Below are 27,289 nucleotides of genomic sequence, written 5' to 3' on the forward strand. Positions count from 1 at the left end.
TCTTCTAAACTCCAGTGAGTACAAGCCCAAACTATTTAATCTCTCTTCGTAGGTCATTCCCGCCATTCCAGGTATCAGCCTGGTGAATCGCCGTTGCACTCTTTCCATGGCAAGAACATCCTTCCGCAGATGGGGCGACCAAAACTGGACACAATACTCCAGATGCGGTCTCACCAGCACCTTGTACAGCTGTAGTAAGGTATCCCTATTCCTATACTCGAACCCCCTTGATATGAAGGCCAACATACCATTTGCCTTCTTAATCGCCTGTTGCACCTGCATGCTCTCCTTCAGTGACTGGTGCACAAGAACACCCAGGTCCCTCTGCACTTCCCCATCTCCCAATCTATTGCCATTTAGATAATAATCTACCCTCCTGTTTTTACCCCCAAAGTGGATAACCTCGCATTTATCCACATTATAGTGCATCTGCCACGTATCCGCCCATTCCCCCAACCTGTCCAAATCGCACTGTAGCCTCCTGACATCCTCATCAGAGCCCACCCCTCCTCCTAGTTTAGTGTCGTCAGCGAATTTGGAAATATTGCATCCAATTCCCTGATCCAGATCATTTATATATATTGTGAACAGCTGGGGTCCCAGGACAGATCCTTGCGGCACCCCGCTGGTCACTGCCTGCCACTCCGAAAACGAGCCGTTTATTCCAACTCTCTGTTTTCTATCCGCCAGCCAGTTCTCTATCCACGTTAATACTTTGCCCCCAATCCCATGAGCCTTAATTTTGCATGATAATCTTTTGTGTGGAACCTTATCGAAGGCTTTCTGGAAGTCAAGGTACACCACATCCACTGGCTCTCCCCCATCTATTCTACCAGTTACCTCCTCAAAAAATTCCAGCAGATTAGTCAAACACGATTTACCCTTTGTAAATCCATGTTGACTCTGTCCGATCCTTTCCCCATTTGTCAAGTGCTCCGCTATTTTATCCTTAATAATGGACTCTAGCATTTTGCCCACAACCGATGTAAGGCTTACTGGTCTATAATTCCCTGCTTTCTCTCTACCCCCCTTTTTAAATATTGGGGTAACATTAGCTACCCTCCAATCCACGGGTACTGTTCCCGAGTCAATGGAGTTCCGGAAGATGATCCTTAGAGCATCTGCTATCTCCAGGGCCACCTCCTTAAGTACCCTAGGATGTAGTTTATCAGGCCCCGGGGATTTGTCGGCCTTCAGTCCCCTCAACTTACCCAACACCATATCCCTAGAGATACTAATTTCTGTCAGCTCCTCCCTCTCATTAGTCCCTATGTTTGCCGATATTCCTGGGAGGTTATTTGTGTCCTCCTTTGTGAATACAGAACCAAAGTATGAGTTTAATTGGTCTGCCATTTCCTTATTCTCCATTATATATTCTCCCGAATCGGACTGCAAGGGACCGACTTGGGATTTTACCAGTCTTTTCCTCCTGATATACCGATAAAAGCTTTTGCAGTCTGTCTTTATGTTTGCTGCAAGTTTACTTTCGTATTCTATTTTCCCCTTCCTGATTAATCCCTTTGTCCTCTTTTGCTGTATCCTGTACTGTCCCCAATCTTCCGGTCTGGTGCTTTTTTTTGCCAGTTGATATGCCCTTTTTTTTGATTTTATGCTGTCCCTAATTTCCCTCGTTATCCACGGTTGAGTCACCTTTTTAGGTTTATTTTTATGCCAAACCGGTATAAACATGTTCTGGAATTCTTCCATTCTATCTTTGAATGCTTGCCATTGTCTATCCACTGTCAATCCCCCCAGAAACACCACCCAATCAATCTTACCCAATTCCCGTCTCATACCCTCGTAATTCCCTTTATTTAAGTTCTGGACCTTAGTCTCTGATTCAATTTCCTCACTCTCCATCTCGACTGAGAGCTCGATCATATTATGATCGCTCTGACCCAAGGGGCCTCGTACAAGAAGATTGCTGATAAGTCCCTTCTCATTGCACAATACCCAGTCTAAAATGGCCTGATCTCGAGTCGGCTCCTCGACATATTGGTCCAGATAACCGTCCCGAAAACATTCCAGGAATTCCTCCTCCTCAGAATTTTTACTAATTTGGGTAGTCCAATCAATATGTAAATTAAAGTCACCCATGATGACAGCTGTGCTCTTATCGCACGCTTCTCTAATTTCCCTTTTTATGCCTTCCCTCACCTCCATATTACTATTTGGCCTTCATATCAAGGGGGTTCGAGAATAGGAATAGGGATACCTTACTACAGCTGTACAAGGTGCTGGTGAGACCGCATCTGGAGTATTGTGTACAGTTTTGGTCGCCCCATCTGCGGAAGGATGTTCTTGCCATGGAAAGAGTGCAGCGGCGATTCACCAGGCTGATACCTGGAATGGCGGGAATGACCTACGAGGAGAGATTGAATAGTTTGGGCTTGTACTCACTGGAGTTTAGAAGATTGAGAGGGGATCTCATCGAAACATATAAAATTATGGCAGGCCTGGACAGGCTGAATTCAGAGAGAATGTTTCCAATGGCAGGGGAGCACAGAACCAGGGGCCACAGTCTAAAAATAGCGGGCAAATCATTTAAAACAGAGATGAGGAAGAATTTCTTCACTCAAAGAGTGGTGAGCCTGTGGAATTCCCTGCCACAGAGGGCTGTGAAGGCTAATTCAATAAATATTTTCAAGAGAGAATTGGATATATTTCTGAAGGCTAAGGGGATTAAGGGTTACGGAGAAAAGGCGGGGACGGGGTACTGAACTGGTAAGATCAGCTATGATCTCAGACGAAGATCAGCCATGATCTCATTGAATGGCGGAGCAGGCTCGAAGGGCCGAATGGCCTACTCCTGTTCCTATCTCTATGTTTCTCTATGTTTCCCCTTGTCAGCAATTTAATTTTAACCAGGTGTGAAAAGTGAAGGAAGGTTCCAGCTCGTTATTGTGACAGCTAATCTTACAATGGGCAGCACTCACCCCCACCAGCACTGTTTAAAATCAAAGGTTCCACTAAAATGCTGGCACGTGGAGATCTTGCCAACTGTATGGACAACGGTCTAGCAATCAACCTCCTTCACTCTTCGATGGGACCAAGGGAGGAAGAATGCTGGCTGTTAAAATCAGATGCACCTCTGCTGATTAAAACATAGAAACATAGAAGATAGGAGCAGGAGTAGGCCATTTGGCCCCTCGAGCCTGCTCCGCCATTCAATGAGATCATGGCTGATCATACAAATTCAGTACCTGGTCCCTGCTTTCTCCCCATACCACTTTAGCCTTGAGAAATATATCCAACTCCTTCTTGAATATATTTAATGAATTGGCCTCTACTGCCTTCTGTGGTAGAGAATTCCACAGGTTCACCACTCTCTGGGTGAAGAAATTCCTCCTCATCTCTGTCCTAAATGGCTTACCCCTTTATCCTTAGACTGTGACCCCTGGTTCTGGACTCCCCGACCATCGGAAACATTCTCCCTGCATCTAGTCTGTCTAGTCCTGTTAGAATTTTATAAGTTTCGATGAGATCCCCTCTCATTCTTCTAAACTCCAGCGAGTACAAGCCCAATCGATCCAATCTCTCCTCATACGTCATTCCTGCCATCCCAGGTATCAGCCTGGTGAATCTTCGCTGAACTCCTTCCATGGCAAGAACATCCTTCCTCAGATAAGGCGAACAAAACTGCACACAATACTCAAGATGTGGTCTCACCAAGGCCCTGTACAACTGCAGCAAGACATCCTTGCTCCTGTACTCGAACCCTCTTGCTACGAAGGCCAACATACCATTTGCCTTCTTAACCGCCTGCTGCACCTGCATGCTTACCTTCAGCGACTGGTGCACAAGGACACCTAGGTCTCGTTGCACTTCCCCTTCTCCCAATCTATTGCCATTCAGATAATAATCTGCCTTCCTGTTTTTGCTACCAAAGTGGATAACCTCACATTTATCCACGTTATATTGCATCTGCCATGCTTCTGCCCAATCACTCAACCTGTCCAAATCATCCTGGAGTTTCTCGGCATCCTCCTCACAGCACACACGCCCACCCAGCTTTGTGTCGTCTGCAAACTTGGAGATATTACATCTAGTTCCGAAAAGGGCAGTGCGTAGAGAAACTGTCGAGGAAAGTTACACAATACGGTGAAAGTCGGGGGGCCTGACGCAGAATGGCATGTCAGAACAACTCTCTTGCCTTAATTATATTGACTGATGGTGAGTTTGTGTAATGGAATTCAATGTTAGATTTTTGCTGATGGTCATAAATTGCTCTCATAGCTCATGACATTATCAGACCCACTCAGCTGATTACATTAGTAGATCAATGCCAGGTATCCATTATCTTGCATTTGCTTTTTCTTAAACCTTTAGTGATAATGGAACACCCCTGGTTGGTAAAGTGTGATGGTGGGAATCACAGCCTGGCTTGTGGAGCACTTGTTTGTTTCCCTTTTCACTTTCTCACTCTCTCTCATTTTTCCAGCTTGTTTTTGTTACCTTATTTGTCTCTCTCTCATTATCTCTACCGATTGCAAAAGGTGCAGTATCATACTAATCAGGCATTGCTTTCCCAAACTGCTCACCAAGAGTGAAACTTCTCGATCACCTGCAATGATTATAGAGCAGTTTGACTATCATTAAGGAACACAAGTAAATGTTCAGTTTCATGGAGGCACAGTTCACCCATACTCCTTTGTGGAGTATAAGAGTAAGGAAGTCTTGCTACAATTGGACAGGGCTTTGGTGAGACCACACCTGGAGTACTGTGCACAGTTTTGGTCTCCTTATCTGAGGAAGGACATACTTGCCTTAGAGGCGGTGATAGGAAGGTTCACTAGATTGATTCCTGGGATGAGAGGGCTGTCCTATGATGAGAGATTGTGTAGAATGGGCCGATACTGTCTGGAGTTTAGAGGAATGAGAGGTGATCTCATTGAAACATACAAGATTCTGAGGGGGATTGACAGGGTAGATGCTGAGAGGTTGTTTCCCCTGGCTGGAGAGTCTAGAACTAGGGGGCATAGTCTCAGGATAAGGGGTCGGCCATTTAAGACTGAGATGAGGAGGAATTTCTTCACTCGGAGGGTTGTGAATCTTTGGAATTCTCTGCCCCAGAGGGCTGTGAATGCTGAATCGTTGAGTATATTCAAGGCTGAGATCGATAGATTGTTGGACTTGAGGGGAATCGAGGGATATGGAGATCGGGCGGGAAAGTGGAGTTGAGGTCGATGATCAGCCATGATCTTATTGAATGGCGGAGCAGGCTCGAGGGGCCGAATGGCCGACTCCTGCTCCTAATTCTTATGTGGGAGTGAAACTACTGTAATGACTATGGGTTATAGAGCAGTTTCACCCTCACTGAGCTGTGCCTCCATTAGTATGAAATTGATTCTTTCTCAACCTTACAGTTAGCATACAGCACCAGTGTTAGGACATACCCAGCCACATCAAAATATGACTACACTTAATGAGCCCGGTGATAGTTACGACTGATTAAAGGTAGAATCTCACTCTCGCCATCGATAACCTTAAAAAGCTTTAAACCATTCTATTTCCTTTTAACATCTCTTTTGACCGGGAGCATTTTGTACAGAAATAAAAGCTTGGATTTACGCAGCAGTGTATTACATCTCTGGGAAACATTTCAGTGATTCACATACCCTGAATGACAGTGAGCACAGTGACTGCTGGGAAACATAGCTGGCATTTTATTCACTGTAAGAGTCTGATTGCGAAATCTCAGTGAAGGTTCAAAGTTCACACTGCCTGACACAGTTGGTTTGGCAGAGAGCGAGCTAGAGCAGGAGACGGTGTGATCAGTCCTGATTTCAGCACAGTGAAGATACAGGGAGGAGGAAGGCAGAGTGTGATCAGGAAGAAGAGAGGAAACTGAAGAGCACCACTGATCATAGTTACTAACAACAGAAAACGCTGGGAAAACTCAGCAGGTCAGGCAACATCCGTGGAGAGAGAAACAGAGTTAACATTTCAGGTCGAAGACCCTTCGTCAGGACTGAGAAAAAAGCAGGAAATGAAACAGATTAAGAAGCAAGTTTGGGGGCTGGGAAATGGGGGAGGGGATGAAAGAACAAAAGGGAAGGTCTGTGGGGGGTGAAGAGACATTAAGAGATATTCAAGGTGAGATGAGATGGTAATAGGACAGGTAAAGAGACAAAGGATGGCTCTAGATGAAGTGTGAAATACGCTGGCAGAGTGAGAGACAGCTGCCATGTGGGAGAGAAAAAAAGGAAAAGGTACAAACCAAGGCAGAAACTGATCATAGTTATATCGCTAAAATAGAGGAGCAAGAAGGATTGTGATAGAGAAAGGCAAAAACTGCAATTAGAGCGGAGAAGGTGTGTATCAGATAACAAGTTACCCAACACTTTGAGGCAGAGAAATGACCACAAGACTCTGGATTGAAGATTTTGTTCTATTCTCTCTCCCGACAGCATGCTGAATTCAAACACCTTCACCCTGATCGGAAATGATGCATTCAATGGTTTATCTTACCTCCAGTACCTGTAAGTCTGTGCCATGTTTCTTCATTACTTCACTCGCCTTTAAGAATAATTGCATTTGTGCTGAACTCTGGCTTTCTTCGTGTGTTCACAGGTTCATAGAGAACAACAACATCCAATCACTCTCCAAATACACGTTCCGAGGGCTCAAGTCTCTAACCCACCTGTAAGTCTTTCCACACTCAATGATTAGCTTACCCCAGACTTAGAAAGAATGGAGCAATCAATAATGAATAAGTGTTGTGTTATTATAGTTGCGCCTCAGCTGGGGACCATTAGTTACTGTTTTTCTCCCTCCATTTTCTTCCATCCTGTGCGGAATGTATTAACTTCCCGTTGGGGTACAATCTCAGGTTCTGGCAGCCCTCCTGTACCTCACACAAGTGTCCTTCCTTCATGTGTCCGCTGAGGCAGTGAGTGTCGATGAGCTATTCCATCATGGCAGGTATCACAGCCAAGGCCAATCACACCCTCGCCCAGTGCCCGCGCCCAGTGCCCGCGCCCAGTGCCCACACCCAGTGCCCTCACCCAGTGCCTCGCCCAGTGCCCTCACCCAGTGCCCTCACCCAGTGCCCTCGCCCAGTGCCTCTTCCAGTGCCCACACCCAGTGCCCACACCCACTGCCCACACCCAGTGCCCTCACCCAGTGCCCTCACCCAGTGCCCATGCCCAGTGCCCTCATCCAGTGCTCTCGCCCAGTGCCTGCGCCCAGTGCCCTCGCCCAGTGCCCTCGCCCAGTGCCCACATCCAGTGCCCTCACCCAGTGCTCTCGCCCAGTGCCCTCACCCAGTGCCTGTGCCCAGTGCCCTCACCCAGTGCTCTCGCCCAGTGCCCAGTGCCCTCGCCCAGTGCCCTCGCCCAGTGCCCTCACCCAGTGCCCGTGCCCAGTGCCCTCACCCAGTGCTCTCGCCCAGTGCCCAGTGCCCTCGCCCAGTGCCCTCGCCCAGTGCCCTCGCCCAGTGCCCACACCCAGTGCCCACACCCAGTGCCCTCACCCAGTGCCCTCACCCAGTTGCCTCTCCCAGTGTCCGCGCCCAGTGCTCTCACCCAGTGCCTGTACCCAGTGCCCTCACCCTGTGCTCTCGCTCAGTGCCCGTGCCCAGTGCCCTCACCCAGTGCCCTCACCCAGTGCCCACACCCAGTGCCCTCACCCAGTGCTCTCGCCCAGTGCCCGCACCCAGTGCCCTCACCCAGTGCCCTCGCCCAGTGCCCACACCCAGTGCCCTCGCCCAGTGCCCTCACCCAGTGCCCTCACTCAGTGCCCACACCCAGTGCTCTCACCCAGTGCCCTCACCCAGTGTCCTCACGCAGTGCCCTCACCCAGTGCTCTCTCCCAGTGCCCTTGCCCAGTGCCCTCTCCCAGTGCCCTCGCCCAGTGCCCTCGCCCAGTGCCCTTGCCCAGTGCCTCACCCAGTGCCCACACCCAGTGCCCACACCCAGTGCCCTCGCCCAGTGCCCTCGCCCAGTGCCTCACCCAGTGCCCACACCCAGTGCCCACACCCAGTGCCCTCGCCCAGTGCCCTCGCCCAGTGCCCTCACCCAGTGCCCGCGCCCAGTGCCCTCACCCAGTGCCCTCACCCAGTGCTCTCTCCCAGTGTCCTCACCCAGTGCCCACACCCAGTGCCTACACCCAGTGCCCTCGCCCAGTGCTCTCGCCCAGTGCCCTCGCCCAGTGTCCTCACCCAGTGCCTTCACCCAGTGCTCTCTCCCAGTGCCCTCACCCAGTGCCCTCGCCCAGTGCCCACACCCAGTGCCCACACCCAGTGCCCTCGCCCAGTGCCCTCACCCAGTGCCCGCGCCCAGTGCCCTCACCCAGTGCTCTCGCCCAGTGCCCGTGCCCAGTGCCTTCACCCAGTGCCCTCGCCCAGTGCCCACACCCAGTGCCCTCACCCAGTGTTCTCGCCCAGTGCCCTCACCCAGTGCCCGCGCCCAGTGCCCTCACCCATTGCTCTCGCCCAGTGCCCGCGCCCAGTGCCCTCGCCCAGTGCCCTCGCCCAGTGCCCACACCCAGTGCCCTCACCCAGTGCCCACGCCCAGTGCCCACACCCAGTGCCCTCACCCAGTGTTCTCGCCCAGTGCCCTCACCCAGTGCCCGCGCCCAGTGCCCTCACCCAGTGCTCTTGCCCAGTGCCCGCGCCCAGTGCCTTCACCCAGTGCCCTCACCCAGTGCCCACACCCAGTGCCCTCACCCAGTGCCCACGCCCAGTGCCCTCACCCAGTGCCCTCACCCAGTGCCCTCGCCCAGTGCCCTCACCCAGTGCCCGCACCCAATGCCCTCACCCAGTGTTCTCGCCCAGTGCTCTCGCCCAGTGCCCTTGCCCTGTGCCCACGCCCAGTGCCCTCACCCAGTGCTCTCGCCCATTGCCCGCCCCAGTGCCTTCACCCAGTGCTCTCACCCAGTGCCCGTACCCAGTGCCCTCACCCAGTGCCCTCGCCCTGTGCCCACACCCAGTGCCCTCACCCAGTGCTCTCGCCCAGTGCCCTCACCCAGTGCCCGTGCCGGGTGCCCTCACCCAGTGCTCTCACCCAGTGCCCACGCCCAGTGCCTTCACCCAGTGCTCTCGCCCAGTGCCTGCACCCAGTGCCCTCACCCAGTGCCCTCGCCCAGTGCCCACACCCAGTGCGCTCACCCAGTGCCCTCGCCCAGTGCCCACACCCAATGCTCTCACCCAGTGCTCTCACACAGTGCCCTCGCCCAGTGTCCTCACCCAGTGCCCTTACCCAGTGCTCTCTCCCAGTGCCCTCGCCCAGTGTCCTCACCCAGTGCCCTTACCCAGTGCTCTCTCCCAGTGCCCTCGCCCAGTGCCCTCTCCCAGTGCCCTCACCCAGTGTCCTCGCCCAGTGTCCACAAGTGTTTTTTCCTGCTGGGATCACTGCTAAAAGTTGGGAATCCGGGGTGAATTTCCCCTTCCCTGGCCTAGGGTTGCTCGGGCCAATTGCTGCACGCCAACTACTCCTCTGACCCCAACTGGGATCTGTTAACGGAGCAGAATGTTTTCTGGAAGTACGCTAAGCAACATGTGTTTCATCGATTGCACCCTGAACCTTGGAGAAGCCAGTAACCCTGTGAAAGTGGGCGGCTGTATCCCGCTCTCTACAGGAGTAGGCCATTCAGCCCATCGAGCCTGTTCCGCCATTCAATTAGATCATGTGTGATCTGTACCTCAACTTCATTTACCCGCCTCTGATACCCTTACCTAACAAAAATCTATCAATCTCAGTCTTGACAGCTCCAGTTGATCCCCCAGCAGCCACAACCTTTTGTGGGGGGAGAGAGTTCCAGTTTTCCACTCCCCTTTGTGTGAAGAAGTGTTTCCTGACACCACCCCTGAACGGCCTGGCTCTAATTTTAAGGTTGTGCCCCCTTGTTCTGGATTTCCCCACAGGAGGGAATAGTTTCTCTCTATCCACCCAATCAAATCCTTTAATCATCTTAAACACCACGACCAATGTACCCGCTAATTTTTCAAATTACCGCGTGTGCAAGTTTTTTTCCATTCGAAAGCCGTTGAGCGGCCTGCGCGGGACCTCCAGGTCTTCTAAGTTCAAGGGAACACATTCCAAATTTATGCAACCTTGCTTCATAATTTAACCCTTTAAATCCTGGTATCATTCTGGTGAATCTGCTCTGCATCCCCTCCGAGGCCTATATATCCCTCCTGAGGTGCGATGCCCAGAACTGAACACAGTGCTCCAGATGGGGTCTGACCCAGGCCCTGTACAACTGAAGCATCACCTCCACCCCTTTGTATTCCAGCCCCCTTGAGGTAAAGACCAACACTCCATTAGCCTTTTTAATTTCCTTTGTACCGACGCACTCACTTTCAGTGATTTATGTGGACACCTGAATGTCTTTGCTTCTCCACAGCTCCTAGTCTCGCCATTAAGAAAATATTCCGATTTCTCGCTCTTAGATTCAAAGTGGTATTAAAGGGACGGTGGTAACTTGGGTACCAAACTGGCTAAGGGATAGAACGCAGAGAGTAGCGGTGATGTTTTTCTGACTGGGAGAAGTATGTAATGGGGGCGCCCAAGAATCGGTATTGGGACCATTGCTTTTCTTGTTATATATAAATGACCTGGACTTGGGTAAAGGGAGTGACGTAAGAAAACTACTAGGCACTTGGTCTAAGCATTAAACAAAGCTTTAATCAACTGTTTTACAACATGGAGGTCTAGTTATGTCCTTCACTAGTACCTGTTAAGAATGTCCTGCGCAAGCTGGGCCCGTGCCCGAGTATTTCTACTCTCCCTGGACAGTGCCACCCGCAGGCCACTCGGTATCATTTCATAAGTCTTTCTTTCATGAATGACTGATTCATGATTCATGTCAGGGAGTACAGTTTCGAAGTTTGCGGACGATACAAAACGTGGCAACATAGTAAATAGTGAGCATGATACTAGCAGACTTCAGGAGGACATAGTCGCACTGGTGAAATGGGTAGAGTCATGGCAGGTGCAATTTAATGTGGCTAAGTGTGAAGTGATGCACTTTGGGTGAAACAACATGGAGAGGCAGTGTAATCTCAATGATACTATTTTGAGGGGGAATGCAAGAACAAAGGGACCTGGGGGTGCATATTTACAAATCCTTGAAGGTGGCAGGACAAGTTGATAAGACAGTTACATAGAAACATAGAAACATAGAAGATAGGAGCAGGAGTAGGCCATTCGGCCCTTCGAGCCTGCTCCGCCATTCAATGAGATCATGGCTGATCATCCAAACTCAGTACCCTGTCCCTGCCTTCTCCCCATATCCCTTGATCCCTTTAGCCTTAAGAAATATATCTAACTCCTTCTTGAATATATTTAATGAATTGGCCTCTACTGCCTTCTGTGGTAGAGAATTCCACAGGTTCACCACTCTCTGGGTGAAGAAATTCCTCCTCATCTCTGTCCTAAATGGCTTATCCCTTATCCTTAGACTGTGACCCCTAGTTCTGGACTCCCCGACCATCAGGAACATCCTTCCTGCATCTAGTCTGTCCAGTCCTGTTAGAATTTTATAAGTTTCAATGAGATCCCCTCTCATTCTTCTAAACTCCAGCGAGTATAAGCCCAATCGACCCAATCTCTCCTCGTACGTCATTCCTGCCATCCCAGGTATCAGTCTGGGGAATCTTCGCTGCACTCCCTCCATGGCAAGAACATCCTTCCTCAGATAAGGCGACCAAAACTGCACACAATACTCAAGGTGTGGTCTCACCAAGGCCCTGTACAACTGCAGCAAGACATCCTTGTTCCTGTACTCGAACCCTCTTGCTACGAAGGCCAACATACCATTTGCCTTCTTAACCGCCTGCTGCACCTGCATGCTTACCTTCAGCGACTGGTGCACAAGAACACCCAGGTCTCTTTGCACTTCCCCTTCTCCCAATCTATTGCCATTCAAATAATAATCTGCCTTCCTGTTTTTGCCACCAAAGTGGATAACCTCACATTTATCCACATTATAGTGCATTTGCCATGTTTCTGCCCAATCACCCAACCTGTCCAAATCGTACTGGAGTTTCACAACACCCTCCTCACAGCATACCCTCCCACCCAGCTTTGTGTCGTCTGCAAATTTGGAGATACTACATCCAATTCCCTCGTCCAGATCATTAATATATATTGTGAACAGCTGGGGTCCTAGGACCGATCCTTGCGGTACCCCACTAGTCACTGCCTGCCACTCGGAAAATGACCCGTGTATTCCAACTCTTTGCTTTCTACCTGCCAACCAGTTCTCTATCCAAGTCAATACCTTGCCCCCAATCCCATGTGCCTTAATTTTACAAGCTAATCTCTTATGCGGGACCTTATCGAAAGCCTTCTGAAAGTCCAAATACACCACATCCACTGGTTCTCCCTTATCTATTTTACCAGTTACATCCTCAAAAAATTCCAGTAGATTAGTCAAGCACGATTTACCTTTTGTAAATCCATGTTGACTTTGTCCGATCCTGTCACTGCTTTCCAAGTGCTCTGCTATTACATCTTTTATAATGGACTCTAGCATTTTCCCCACTACCGATGTCAAGCTTACCGGTCTATAATTCCCCGCTTTTTCTCTACCACCTTTTTTGAATAGTGGGGCAACATTAGCTACCCGCCAATCCATGGGAACTGTTCCAGAGTCTATCGAGTTCTGGAAGATGACCAGCAATGCATCTACTATCTCCATACAGTTATGAAACTGTATGGTATACCGGGCTTTGTAAATAGGCATTGAATACAAGAACAAGGAAGTCATGGTAAACCTTTGCAAATCTCTGGTTAGGCCCCAGCTGGAGTATTGTGTACAATTCTGGGCCCCACACTTTAGGAACGATGCCAAGGCCTTAGAGAGGGTGCAGAGAAGGTTTACCAGGATGCTGGCAGAGATGAGGGACTTCAGTTATGTGGAGAGATTGGAGAAGCTGATAATATTCTCCTTTAGAAGGGGAGACCTGAGAGAGATATCTAAAATTATGAGGGGTTTTGATAGGGAGAAACTGTTTCCTCTGGTAAGTGAGCCGGAAAGCAGAGGTCACAGATTTTAAATAATTGGAAAAAGAAATAAAGGGGAAATTAGGAGAATTTTCTTCACGCAGAGGGTTGTTAAGATCTGGAATGTGCTACCTGAAGGGCGGTGGAATCAGATTCCAGAGGAACTTCACAAGGCGATTGGACATGTATTTGAAGAGGATTAATTTGCAGGGTTATGGGAAGAAGCTGGGGTGTGGGACTAAATTGGAGAGCTCTTTCAAAGAGCCGGCACAGGCGTGATGGGCCGAATGACCACCTTCTGTGCTGTTAGATTCTATGACCTCACACTTTTCCCACATTGAACGCCATCTGCCACAGTTTTGCCCACTCACTCAATCTGGTGGTGGTTTGATCCGGTCAGAAGCGTGTGCCTGTAGGCAAGCTGGCAAAGAAAAAAAAATCACCAAGAAAATCATTTCCCGGCTGCAGAAGTCACGATTCAAACTCTGCCGACTCTTGTGTGTCGGGAATCCTCACCTCCGCCTGTCTCCGCTGCTGCACGGTGTAAACCTCAGTCTGAAACCAGGGGCCTCGCAGCTGCTGTGCTGCTGGCCCATTTACACTTGTACAAAGAAGGTGATTCGGAACTCGGCAGGTAGATCACAGGAAGGGTCAAACAACACAAGGGTACACTGAGGAACCATTTTAATGGTAGAAATCGGGAGGCAATGGCTTCAGCCCAATTTCCCAGCCTGAAAACGTTTCCTGCACTAATGTGCTGAAAACAGCAACAGAATTCACTCTGTCTCTTTCGCGCCATCGATCCCAAAATAAAATGACCAGTCTGATTTTGGTGGCGTTGGATCAAGATAAATGTCGCCCCGGTCACCGTCCACCAGAACAGACTGGCAGGGTTTCAGTTTAACATCTCATTCAAAATACAGCAGCTCCGACCATACAGCGCTCCCTCAGTATGGAGTGTCAGCCTGGATGATGTGCTTCAGTCCTGGAGTGGGGCTTGAACCTCAAGAGGTGAGAGTGCTACCCACGGAGCCAAACTGGCAGGCACTTGTCAGCGTGTTTACATGACTAGAAGCAAACGCCTTTTCCATGTCTGATTTGGTACAGGCTGAATTAGGGCTTGTGCCAACAGCCGTGCCTCAGTGGGCAGCACCCTCGCCTCTGAGTCAGAAGGTTGTGGGTTCACGTCCCACTCCAGGGACTCGAGCACAAAAATCTAGGCTGACACTCCAGTGCAGTGCTGAGGGAGTGCCGCACTGTCAGAGGTGCCGTCTTTTGGATGAGACGTTAAACCGAGGCCCAGTCTGCTCTCTCAGGTGGTTGTGAAAGATCCCATGGCACTATTTTGAAGAAGAGCAGGGGAGTTCTCCCCGGTGTCCTGGCCAATATTTATCCCTCAATCAACATAACAAAAACAGATTATCCGGTCATTATCACATTGCTCTTTGTGGGACCTTGCTGTGTGCAAATTGGCTGCCACATTTCCTACATTACAACAGTGACTACATTTCAAAAGTACTTAATTAGCTGTAAAGCGCTTTGGGATGTCCTGGGGTCGTGAAAGGTGCTATATAAATGCAAGTCTTTCTTTCTTTTTAACTCAACCACCGTCCACTCTCTCATTCCCTTCTTTGCCTGTGTGTCTGTGTCTCTGTGTGTCTGTCTCTGCCTGTGTGTCTGTCTCTGCCTGTATGTCTGTCTCTGCCTGTCTGTGTGTCTGTGTCTCTGCATCTACATTTTCGCTTTCTTTAACGTTCTGTCTCTCACTTCTCTACCTTTCTGAGGTAAAAAATTGCAGTTTCTGTATTTCACCTTAGTATTAATATTTAAGCTTATTATACCTATGTGGTCTGCTAACTATTATTTCCTGCTTTTTACTAGTGCAATATTTAATCATTTGATACTTTTTTCCTTCCAGATCATTGGAAAACAACAATCTTCTGACACTTCCCAGAGATGTCTTCATGAACCTTCATTTTTTGACACATTTGTGAGCAATTTGTTTAATCATCATTTGAAAACTACAGCGATATTTCATAAACAATACAGAATCCAACAGAGATATGGAGTGAGATTGCGCAATGCAATATTACCATGTTCAGTTGCTAATATTGCAGAGGAGGATTTCACCTCTGAGTTTTGGAAGATCGCAAATAAGCAATAATCCTATAATGTAAAGGAAATATTTAAATTATATTGTTATATTATGAATCAAAGTGGTAACTTGTGGGCATCATCAGAGCTCTGTGTCTTGCTCTGCTAGTTCACTTGTGAATCGTGTTCACCCCATTTACCAGACAATGTTACCTTGTGCACCAGTCTGCCCACACACAGCAATGTAAACTGCCTGAGGTGGTAAAAAAATCAAAGGAAGTAAAAAACTGTGGCCAATTTCATGAAAAACTCTGGCAAATTCTCCCTGATTCCATAAAGCAAGCAAGCAAGCTACAAGCCCATACATGTCCATTAAGCATTACTGAGTGACTCACAGTTTTCCCTAAAAAGCTACAAAATGCAAAGTCATGGGCAATTGCCTGGGCAGAGGCTTCAACACATTAGGTCCAGTAGTGTGAACATGTATCCATAGCCAGATTTGGCAATATATAAACTCTGAATTATATCTTGGATGACACATTTGTGCTCAAACTGCCTGTTTTCTGTAGTTGTGGGACTTACAGAGCTGCCTCTGAAGCCAAGAATCGCTTTGCCCCTTTAAAGCGAGTCTACTATCCCATTTGAGAGTTCAATATTTATGTCCTTTTCCAGTGGTATTTCCTTTAAGGTTTTTTGCTGATGTAAGCTAATTATCTCTAGTCATTTTTCTGCTGACCCCTGCAATTCTTACAGTCACCTCAGCTGGTAGCACTACAGAATTATGGCCTAGAAATTCATTAAGGCGCTGCCAGCTTTGCGGCCAGTTACCGCCTAAAGAGGGCTTCTGCGCCAAAAAGGAGTTTGCGCTGATATTCAGTGCAGCGGTATTGGCGGCGGTAGCCGTTAGCGCTGCGCCGGCACCGATGACGTCATCGGTGTGCGCAGTGCCCCGGTTCCGCCCCGAAACCAGCCCGATCCCCATATTTAGTTGCGGCCGCCTCCTCCGCAGCGGCCGCAAACAGCGACCAGAAAACGGGGCCGTACTGTAGCCTTAGTGGGGCGCTTTAAGGTGGCGGTGCGGCCGGCCGCTTTTTCGGCGGCCGCCTGCCCGCACCTCCTTCCCCGGCCTCCTCCACCACCCCCCCCCCCCCGCGGCATTGCCGGCTGCTTTCCGCGAACCCGGCACTTCTCCGTGGTGCCGGGCTCATTTGCCGGCACTATCCAGCGGCGATCTCCCCGTTGCAGGCAGCTCCCCCTTAAGAGAAGGAGGAGGCCTGCAGTACCGCAGCCTGCTGCTCCGCAGCGGCTGGCGCAGCGGCGCCAAGAGCGCTGAAATTCAGTTTCAGCGCCCCAAGCGGAGGCGGGCACACCCTGGAATAGCGCCCGGTTCCGAATTGGGGCGCAGAAACTGAATATCTGATGATCGCTAATGGCTCCCCGCCCAGCGCTAACTTTTGGGCGCTAGCCAGCTGGCGGGGCCATAGTGAATTTCTAGGCCTATGTCTCTTCTCTAGGTGTTCTAAGTTTACCATAAAAAACGGTGTAACTTGATGTCATTTTTACGAAGGCAGATGTTTGTTACTTTTATGTGCTTCTTTGCGAAGTGTTAATTAGAACACCTTAACCAGGGTGAACCATTGTCTTGTTCCAAAAAATTCAGACTACCGGAGCCTTTAACCTTCTGTTTCAATAAGGTTATTGATTCAGTGTCAACATCTTATCTTATCTCTATAGCCAGAATACTTTCACAGCTTTTTCATAGTTAGGTTTCTAGATTTCCAGACCCAGTCTGTCATGTTTTAATACGGCCAGAATTCTTTCATAGAATGGTGTATTTTTCTCAATAGGTTATATGGCTTATTCCTTCACATGTCATTTCATTATTCCTCATTATAATTTCTCCTGTCTCTGCCTCTAAGGGACACGCATTTACTTTCACTAATCTCTTACTTTTTACATACTTGTAAAATAGCTTACAATCAATTTTTATGTTTCTTGCTAGTTTACTCTCATTCTATTTTCTCCCTCTTTAGCACTTTCTTGGTCATCCTTTGCTGATTTTTAAAACCCTCCCAATATTCAGCCTTACTATTTTTGGCAACATTGTAAGCCTCTTCCTTTAATCTAATAAATCCTTAACTTCTCTAGTTAGCCATGGTTGTACCACTTTTCCCGTGGAGTTTTTATTCCTCAAGGGAATGAATATTTGTTGAGAATTATGAATTATTTTTTGCCATTGCTTATCTACCATCATATCTTTTAATCTAAATTCCCAATCTACCTCAGCCAACTCACCTCTCATACCTCCGTGATTGGCTTTTTTAAAATTTAAGACCCTAGTTTCGGACTTAATCGCATCACTCTCAAACTTAATATGAAATTCTACCATATTATGATCACTCTTCCCAGAGGGTCCTTTAGTATAAGGTTACTAATTAGCCCTGTCTCATTACACAATACTAGATCTAAAATAGCCTGTTCCCTAGTTGGTTTCTCAACATATTCTTCTAAAAAAAACTGTCTCGACTGCATTCTATGAACTCATCCTCCCAATTTTGCTAATTTGGTTTGCCCAGTCTATATGAAGATTAAAGTCCCCCAGGATTATTGCATTACCCTTGTTACATGCTCCTCTAATTTCCTGATTTATACTCTGTCCAACACAATGATTACTGTTAGGGGGCCACCAGTGTTTTCTGCCCTTTGTTATTTCTTAGCCTCACCCATACTGATTCGACATCCTGATTTTCTGAGCTAAGATCCATTCTCACTACTGCCTTTATCTCGTCCTTTATTATTAGGGTTACCCCACCTCCATTTCCATTTTGCCTATCTTTTCTAAAAGTCAAGTACCCTGGAATATTTAGTTCCCAACCTTGGTCAACCTGTAACCACATCTCAGTAATGGCTACTAGATCAAACCCATTTATCTCTATTTGTGTCATTATTTCATCTATTTTATTATGAAGGCTTTGTGCATTCAGATATAGCACCTTTAATTTTAAGTTTTTACTATTTTTCCCTGATGTGGCCTTAGTCGCTAATGTCCTATTACCGTTGTTAAACTCTGTTCCTTCCTGACACAACCTGCTTGATTTTACCCAAATCGCTACTCTGCTCTACAGCCCTGACTTTTCTCTTCAGACTTATAGATTTAGCCTTAACCTGAACCCTCTCTTCCCCCTTATTGTTGTTTATGGAACCAATGGGATGAAAATAAATCAGTTCCAATTATGAACAGGGAATCCACTCCAAGAGATCATCACCCAAGGAGTAAACGAAAATCTACTCCAATATTTTTAATTAAATGGGTCGAAGTCTTCCCTCTCCATTAGTTGCTCTCTTGTGTCTCACCCAAGTTCCAGCAATGCATGTGTGAGCCTTACCAGTGAGTCCCAGGGAGCTTCCTCACTGGCAGGTTTCACAACCAAGCTCTTTCCCACTTATACTCTGTCCACACTCACAGGTGGAGTGGGAACCCTGGACAATTTCCTCTTCCTAATGCACAGACATGGCAATCAACTGTACTGCCCCAACTGGGACCAGGATTAGAACCTGGAACTTTCCTGGTTTGTGTGACTCACAGTTGGAGGACTTAACCTCGGAGCCATTAGGACCGTTCTACACTTGGCATTTAAATAGCAAACCACGGATCCTTTTACAGTGTTTTTACACCGTGGTCAATGTTGTGTTCATTAATAAATAGACATTCTTATTATGAACACAGCTAGCTTTTGCTAGCTACTTTTATTGAGCACATGTGGACTTGTACAGCATCTTGTAGAGGCTTCCATCTTGACTGCTGCCTTCTGGGTAGCCTAGCCTCATGGGTAATGTAGTCTTAATATAATATATAGCTGGGTAGTGCAGTCTTATACATACAGCTTTATACAGCTCTACTGCTCCACCTAGTGTCCACCACAGAATGACATGTTATTGATCACTACATCCTCCTTTCTTTGAGGTTTAACAAAATCAATATCAATCAACTTTCAAGAAAACAATAAAGATAATATCAGTAACACTTTTGTTAGTGCTCTATAAACATAAACATTTTCAAAACAGTCAACACATTTTCAAAGCTTTACATTGTACTCAAAGATTAAGTCTATCAGGCTTTTTTACTTCATGTGTGGATCTTCTCAACACGGGTAAGTCTGATGTGTCTTCATGAGATTGTTCTGGCGGTGAATGACAAGATGCAGTTGCGGCATTGTCATCAATCTGCTCTTGTATAGATCGAGGTCTCCTTGCGATCTTTGCTTGGAGAGGGTTTCAGTGTTTCCTTCACTCTTCATGCCATAACTCTCAATGTAGTCAATGCACTCTCGAAAAACTGCTGGCAGCTGGATCCCATCATACAGCATAGTCCTCTCAGCAGCCTCGGCTAATGGAACATCAAAGATTGGCCTGAGGGAAGAAGGAGTGTCCACCGGAACTGCTTCCTGCTCTGGTGCAGGCTTCTTCTTTTTCTTTTTCTCTTTCCACTGCTTAACAACATCTGCTGCGGTTATATGTTTGGACCTTTTCTCCTTGTGTTTTTCCTCTTTGTGCTTTTCTTCCTTTGGCTTCTCTTTGACCTTAAAGTCTTTTTCTTTCTTCTTGGAGGAACTAGGCTTTTTGAAGACATGGATACCCTTTGGCCTTTTCATCCTTGATGCTTCATCACCTGAGTCATCTGGTCTGCTTATGGCACAGTTTATACGGTAGACTCTCTTGACCAGTTCTAAGTCTTCACAAGCTTTGTCACCTAGTATTGAATCAAGTCTTTCAGCCACAACAGAAAACATGAGATGATGCACTTTGTCTTTGACTGTCACTTTAAGTCTGCATACACCTAAGCTATCTATTTTCTGTCCATTATAGTCCTTCAGTAGTACTGACTTTTTCTGTATTTTGGGCTTTTCTTTCATATTGTTAATGTCACTCATACTGATTAAGTTTGCTTTTGCCCCAGTGTCCAGTTTCAATGTAACTAATGCTCCATTTATCTGCAGTTGGATCATCCATTTGTCCTCTTTTACTGCATTAACTTTATGTTCAGCAGTGTCTATTTCTGAGGGCTGCACATTTTCTGTATCTTTTTTGATATCGTCACATGACACCATTCCTACAAAAAATGTCTCACTTAAATCAGTGTCCTCAATCACATTAACTCGTTGCCCTTTCGTCGTTTTTACTTTTGAAAAGCATTGTTTGGCAAAGTGATTCTTTCCATTACACTTTGTGCACATTTTTCCAAACGCTGGGCATTGTCTTAACTGGTGTTTGTAACCACAGCGTTTACAATTAAAAATTTCATCCTCCGATTGCTTTTCATTTCTGTTCTGCCCACGTTTCTTCCCCTTGTAGGACACAGCACCGACAGCAGCACTTACTACAATCGCATCATTATTGATTTCACTGAAAGTCTTCGCATGCTTTTGAGCTAGCTCGCTGGCTTTGCATATTGTCACAGCATTTTCCAAATTTAGTTCGGTTTCTCTCAACAGACGTTCCCTGACATTTTTATCATGAATACCAAACACAATCTGGTCACGAATCATGGATGCTTTGAGCTCAGAGAAATTACATGTCTGTGCTTTCAGTTTCAGATCAGTTATAAAGCTATCAAAAGTCTCATTTTGCTGCTGTGTCCGAGAACAGAAGATGTATCTTTCATAGGTCTCATTCTTTTTGGGAGAGCAATGTGCATCAAATTTTTTTAGCACATCTTCTAATTTTTCTCTGTTCTCCACTGGATTAAATACAAATGTATTAAATACCTCTATCGCCTGTGGGCCTGCAACCGTAAGCAGCAACGCTATCTTCCTTGCGTCTGGCTTCGTACCGAATCCGATGGCTGCAATGTAGAGTTCGAATTGTTGTTTAAAAGTCTGCCAATTGTAGTCGATTTTTTCTGTGAGATTCAAACGCTCTGGTGGCTTCAAATTCTCCATGTCGCTTTTCACAATTTTCAGCAGATCTTCACCCCACTCCTGGTACCATCTTATGTTCATTAATAAATAGACATTCTTATTATGAACACAGCTAGCCTTTGCTAGCTACTTTTATTGAGCACATGTGGACTTGTACAGCATCTTGTAGAGGCTTCCATCTTGACTGCTGCCTTCTGGGTAGCCTAGCCTCATGGGTAATGTAGTCTTAATATAATATATAGCTGGGTAGTGTAGTCTTATACATACAGCTATATACAACTCTACTGCTCCACCTAGTGTCCACCACAGAATGACATGTTATTGATCACTACAATTAATTGTACTGAAGATCTGTCACTGCACTAAACATGTCAAGTGCTTGTACTAAATCTAACACTTTGCACAACTCAACTTGAACTATTTGATCCTTTGCAGAGATCTCCGAGGTAATGCTTTCCATTGTGACTGTAAAGTGAAATGGCTGATAGAATGGCTACAGATGACTAACTCTACCGTGCCTCCTGTGCAGTGTGCCAGCCCAGCCAAATATCATGATGACAATATAAACAACCTGTCAATCAAGGACTTTGACTGCATCACCACAGGTCTGCAAGCAACTCCCCAGAAATGTTGACAGATTCTATGTTGATTGGCTTTTTCCTCTCCTCTGCATCAGTCTGGCATTTGAGGGAATCAAATCCAAATAGAGGCTCATTGAGTTCTCTCTTTTAAAGATGAATCCCTTCAGGACTGCAGTGCCATTTCAATGAATTAAATCTGAGAATATACAGAGAGAACAGAACAACTCATGGAAGATTAGCAGCCAGTATCAAGCTGCAAGTTAATTTAAAAGTCAATTGGAGTGTTTGATGGGACAGTGTAGAGGAGCTTTACTCTCTATCTAACCCATGCTGTACCTGCTCTGGGAGTGTTGATGGGACAATGCAGAAGGAGCTTTACTCTGTATCTAACCCGTGCTGAACCTACCCTGGAAGTTTTTGATGGGACAGTGTAGAGGGCGCTTTACTCTGCATCTAACTCGTACTGTACCTGCCCTGGGAGTGTTTGATGGGACAGTGTAGAGGGAGCTTTACTCTGTATCTAACCCGTGCTGTACCTGCCCTAGGAGTGTTTGATGGGATAGTGTAGAGGGAGCTTTACTCTGTATCTAACTCGTACTGTACCTGCCCTGGGAGTGTTTGATGGGACAGTGTAGAGGGAGCTTTACTCTGTATCTAACCCGTGCTGTACCTGCCCTAGGAGTGTTTGATGGGATAGTGTAGAGGGAGCTTTACTCTGTATCTAACCCGTGCTGTACCTGCCCTGGGAGTGTTTGATGGGACAGTGTAGAGGGAGATTTACTCTGTATCTAACCCGTGCTGTACCTGCCCTGGGAGTGTTTGATGGGACAGTGTAGAGGGAGCTTTACTCTGTATCTAACCCGTGCTGTACCTGCCCTGGGAGTGTTTGATGGGACAGTGTAGAGAGAGATTTACTCTGTATCTAACCCATGCTGTACCTGCCCTGGGAGTGTTTGATGGGACAGTGTAGAGGGAGCTTTACTCTGTATCTAACCCATGCTGTACCTGCCCTCGGAGTGTTTGATGGGACAGTGTAGAGGGAGCTTTACTCTGTATCTAACCCGTGCTGTACCTGCCCTGGGAGTGTTTGATGGGACATATAAACATAGAAGATAGGAGCAGCAGTAGGCCATTCGGCCCCTCGAGCCTGTTCCGCCATTCAATGAGATCATGGCTGATCATCCAAATTCAGTATCCTGTCCCTTGATCCCTTTAGCCTTAAGAAATATATCTAACTCCTTCTTGAGTATATTTAATGAATTGGCCTCCACTGCCTTCTGTGGTAGAGAATTCCACAGGTTCACCACTCTCTGGGTGAAGAAATTCCTCCTCATCTCTGTCCTAAATGGCTTACCCCTTATCCTTAGACTGTGACCCCTAGTTCTGGACTCCCCGGCTATCGGGATCATCCTTCCTGCATCGAGTCTGTCTAGTCCTGTTAGAATTTTATAAGTTTCAATGAGATCCCCTCTCATTCTTCTAAACTCCAGTGAGTATAAGCCCAATCGACCCAATCTCTCCTCATACGTTATTCCTGCCATCCCAGGTATCAGTCTGGTGAATCTTCGCTGCACTCCCTCCATGGCAAGAACATAGTTCCTCACATAAGGCGACCAAAACTGCACACAGTACTCAAGGTGTGGTCTCACCAAGGCCCTGTACAACTGCAGCAAGACATCCTTGTTCCTGTACTCGAATCCTCTCGCTACGAAGGGCAACATATCATTTGCCTTCTTAACCGCCTGCTGCACCTGCATGCTTACCTTCAGCGACTGGTGCACAAGGACACCCAGGTCTCATTGCACTTCCCCTTTTCCCAATCTATTGCCGTTCTGATAATAATCTGCCTTCCTGCTTTTGCCACCAAAGTGGATAACCTCGCATTTATCCACATTATACTGCATCTGCCATGCTTCTGCCCAATCACCCAACCTGTCCAAATCATACTGGAGTTTCTCGGCATCCTCCTCACAGCACACACGCCCACCCAGCAACAGTGTAGAGGGAGCTTTACTCTGTATCTAACCCGTGCTGTACCTGCCCTGGGAGTGTTTGATGGGACAATGTAGAGGGCGCTTTACTCTGTATCTAACCTGTGCTGTACCCTCCCTGGGAGTGTTTGATGGGACAGTGTAGAGGGAGCTTTACTCTGTATCTAACCCGTGCTGTACCTGCCCTGGGAGTGTTTGATGGGACAGTGTAGAGTGAGCTTTACTCTGTGTGATAAATCCATGTGGTGAGACAAGGAACTCGAAGAGGCGAGGTATTAGGATTAATACGAGTACTTTATTAAACGACTGCGAAACAACCAGGCAGGCCTGCATCCAGGCATTGCACCTTTGCTGACCTTGGCAGGAAGCAAACCCCTGACCTTAACAGGAAGCAAACCCCTGACCTTAGCAGCAGCATTGGCTACAGCACCACCTGGTGGATAACCTTAATCATAACATCCCAGATTACTATACTCTGTATCTAACCCTGTGCTGTACCTGCCCTGGGAGTGTTTGGTGGGACAATGTAGAGGGAGCTTTACTCTGTATCTAACCCGTGCTGTACCTGCCCTGGGAGTGTTTGATGGGACAGTGGAGAGGGAGCTTTACTCTGTATCTAACTCGTGCTGTACCTGCCCTGGGAGTGTTTGATGGGACAGTGTAGAGTGAGCTTTACTCTGTATCTAACCCTGTGCTGTACCTGCCCTGGGAGTGTTTGATGCGACAGTGTAGAGGGAGCTTTACTCTGTATCTAACCCGGGCTGTACCTGCCCTGGGAGTGTTTGATGGGACAGTGTAGAGGGAGCTTTACTCTGTATCTAACCTGTGCTGTACCTGTCCTGGGAGTGTTTGATGGGACAGTGTAGAGGAAGCTTTACTCTGTATCTAACCCGTGCTGTAGCTGCCATGGGAGTGTTTGAATGGTCACTGTAGAGGGAGCTTTACATGTGAGGTTAGGAGCCTTTGTCCTGGTGATGAAAGAACTGTTATTTTACTTGTCCGACTCTCAGTATGTACAGCAGCCATGTAAATAACATTGAACTCCGGTATCATGCTGTTGTGAGCAAATAATACATATCCTAGTAACAAGTTTATGTTACACTATTATCACTGATTTGTCTCTGCAGAATTCACTACGTATCAAACCCTGCCATTCCAGTCTATTTCAGTTGAATCCTTCCTATATGCCGATGATCTTTATGTAACCTTCGCCGAAGCAAACAATGGGAACTGCACTTTCCTCATGTGGGATCATGTTGAAATGGTCTTCAGGAATTCTGAGAATATCTCTGGTAAGCCTTAAGAACCTTTAATAAGTAGAATTTGTTGAAATAGGTTCCACAGTGGTTGAAAGTCCTACTAGTCTAACATCCTCAGGATGATGTAGTTCAGGTGATGGGAGCCCCAATTTTCTGTGTAGAGATTGTTGCATGGAAGGTCTCTCCCTATCTCTCTAACCTCTTCCAGCCCTACAAACCACCCTCCTGAACTCTACGTTCCTCTGACTCTGATCTTTTGTGCACCCCCCTCCCTTCACCCCTCCACTGGCGGCCGTGCCTTCAGCCGGGCTCTGGAATTCCCTCCCAAAGCTTTCTCTCCTCCTTTAAGACCCTCCATACAATGGACCTCTTTGAACAAGCTTATGGTCACCCCACGTAATATCTCCACCTTTGGTTTGGCATCCATTTTTTTCTGAATACGCCTCACTGAAGTACATTACTTTCTCCATTAAAGGCACTTTATAAATGCAAGTTGTTGTGTTTTCCTTGTAAGGGTCTCGTGTGTAATGGTATTACCCACTGGGCCATACAGAAGCAGAATGCCCAAGGCTGGATTGCTGCTCTGTGCTGAGTTACCGGACCTCAGCCAGGGCAGGAGACGGGGTGCTTTCTACAGATGGCTTCCGACTATCCGGGTAAGGAAGAGGAAAGGAATCACGAACCTCGACTCTGGATTCCTAATTTAAAGTGTGGCTTTCTCGCTAGTAGGTGAGGACAGAATTGGTCTGAACTGTGATACCCTCCATATTGAAATAGCCTTCCCACACTCACTACTACAATAGCAAAATACTGCGGATGCTGGAAATCTGAAATAACAACAGAAAATGCTGGAAATACTCAGCAGGTCAGGCAACATCCGTGGAGAGAGAAACAGAGTTAACGTTTCAGGTCGAAGACCCTTCATCAGCACTTCTGATGAAGGGTCCCAGACCTGAAACTGTAATGATCAATAACATGTCATTCTATAGTGGACACTAGGTGGAGCCGTAGAGCTGTGTAGTGCTGTATATAGCTGTATGTATAAGACTACACTACCCAGCTGTATGTATATTAAGACTACATTACCCATGAGGCACGAGGCTACCCACAAGGCAGCAGTCAAGATGGAAGCCTCTACAGATACTGTACCTAGTCCACGTGTGCTCAATAAAGTAACTAGCAAAAGCTAGCTGTGTTCATAATAAGAATGTCTATTTATTAATGAACATAAGATGGTACCAGGATGGTGAAGATCTGCTAAAAATTGTGAAAAGCGACATGGAGAATTTGAAGCCACCAGAGCGTTTCAAACTCACAGGAAAGATCGACTACAATTGGCAGACTTTTAAACAACAATTCGAACTCTACATTGCAGCCATCGGATTCGGTACAAAGCCAGACACAAGGAAGATAGCGTTGCTGCTTACGGTTGCAGGCCCACAGGCGATAGAGGTATTTAATACATTTGTATTTAATCCAGAGGAGAACAGAGAAAAATTAGAAGATGTGCTAAAAAAATTTGATGCACATTGCTCTCCCAAAAAGAATGAGACCTATGAAAGATACATCTTCTGTTCTCGGACACAGCAGCAAAATGAGACTTTTGATAGCTTTATAACTGATCTGAAACTGAAAGCACAGACATGTAATTTCTCTGAGCTCAACGCATCCATGATTCGTGACCAGATTGTGTTTGGTATTCATGATAAAAAAGTCAGGGAACGTCTGTTGAGAGAAACCGAACTAAATTTGGAAAATGCTGTGACAATATGCAAAGCCAGCGAGCTAGCTCAAAAGCATGTGAAGACTTTCAGTGAAATCAATAATGATGCGATTGTAGTAAGTGCTGCTGTCGGTGCTGTGTCCTACAAGGGGAAGAAACGTGGGCAGAACAGAAATGAAAAGCAATCGGAGGATGAAATTTTTTATTGTAAACGCTGTGGTTACAAACACCAGTTAAGACAATGCCCAGCGTTTGGAAAATGTGCACAAAGTGTAATGGAAAGAATCACTTTGCCAAACAATGCTTTTCAAAAGTAAAAACGACGAAAGGGCAACGAGTTAATGTAATTGAGGACACTGATTTAAGTGAGACATTTTTTGTAGGAATGGTGTCATGTGACAATATCAAAAAGGATACAGAAAATGTGCAGCCCTCAGAAATGGACAATGCTGAACATAAAGTTAATGCAGTAAAGGAGGACAAATGGATGATCCCACTGCAGGTAAATGGAGCATTAGTTACATTGAAACTGGACACTGGGGCAAAAGCAAACTTAATCAGTATGAGTGACATTAACAATATGAAAGAAAAGCCCAAAATACAGAAAAAGTCAGTACTACTGAAGAACTATAATGGACAGAAAATAGATAGCTTAGGTGTATGCAGACTTAAAGTGACAGTCAAAGACAAAGTGCATCATCTCATGTTTTCTGTTGTGGCTGAAAGACTTGATTCGATACTAGGTGACAAAGCTTGTGAAGACTTAGAACTGG

General features: G+C 46.7%; 1 protein-coding gene across 1 annotated transcript in view; it reads left to right on the forward strand.

Annotated features, from left to right (window-relative positions):
• The window catches only part of LOC147098086 (leucine-rich repeat LGI family member 3-like), a 61,868-nt gene that overhangs the window by 23,165 nt on the left and 11,414 nt on the right, over window positions 1–27,289 (forward strand). Inside the window, exons 3-7 of the mRNA XM_085971319.1 lie at window positions 6,411–6,482; window positions 6,574–6,645; window positions 14,869–14,940; window positions 21,398–21,567; window positions 24,662–24,826. Coding sequence (XP_085827445.1) covers window positions 6,411–6,482; window positions 6,574–6,645; window positions 14,869–14,940; window positions 21,398–21,567; window positions 24,662–24,826 — 551 coding nt within the window. The remainder of the gene's footprint in view (window positions 1–6,410; window positions 6,483–6,573; window positions 6,646–14,868; window positions 14,941–21,397; window positions 21,568–24,661; window positions 24,827–27,289) is intronic.

Source organism: Somniosus microcephalus, chromosome 30 (assembly GCF_052327205.1).
Source record: "Somniosus microcephalus isolate GS21.2 chromosome 30, FLI_Smic_1.0, whole genome shotgun sequence".
NCBI lineage: Eukaryota > Metazoa > Chordata > Chondrichthyes > Squaliformes > Somniosidae > Somniosus > Somniosus microcephalus.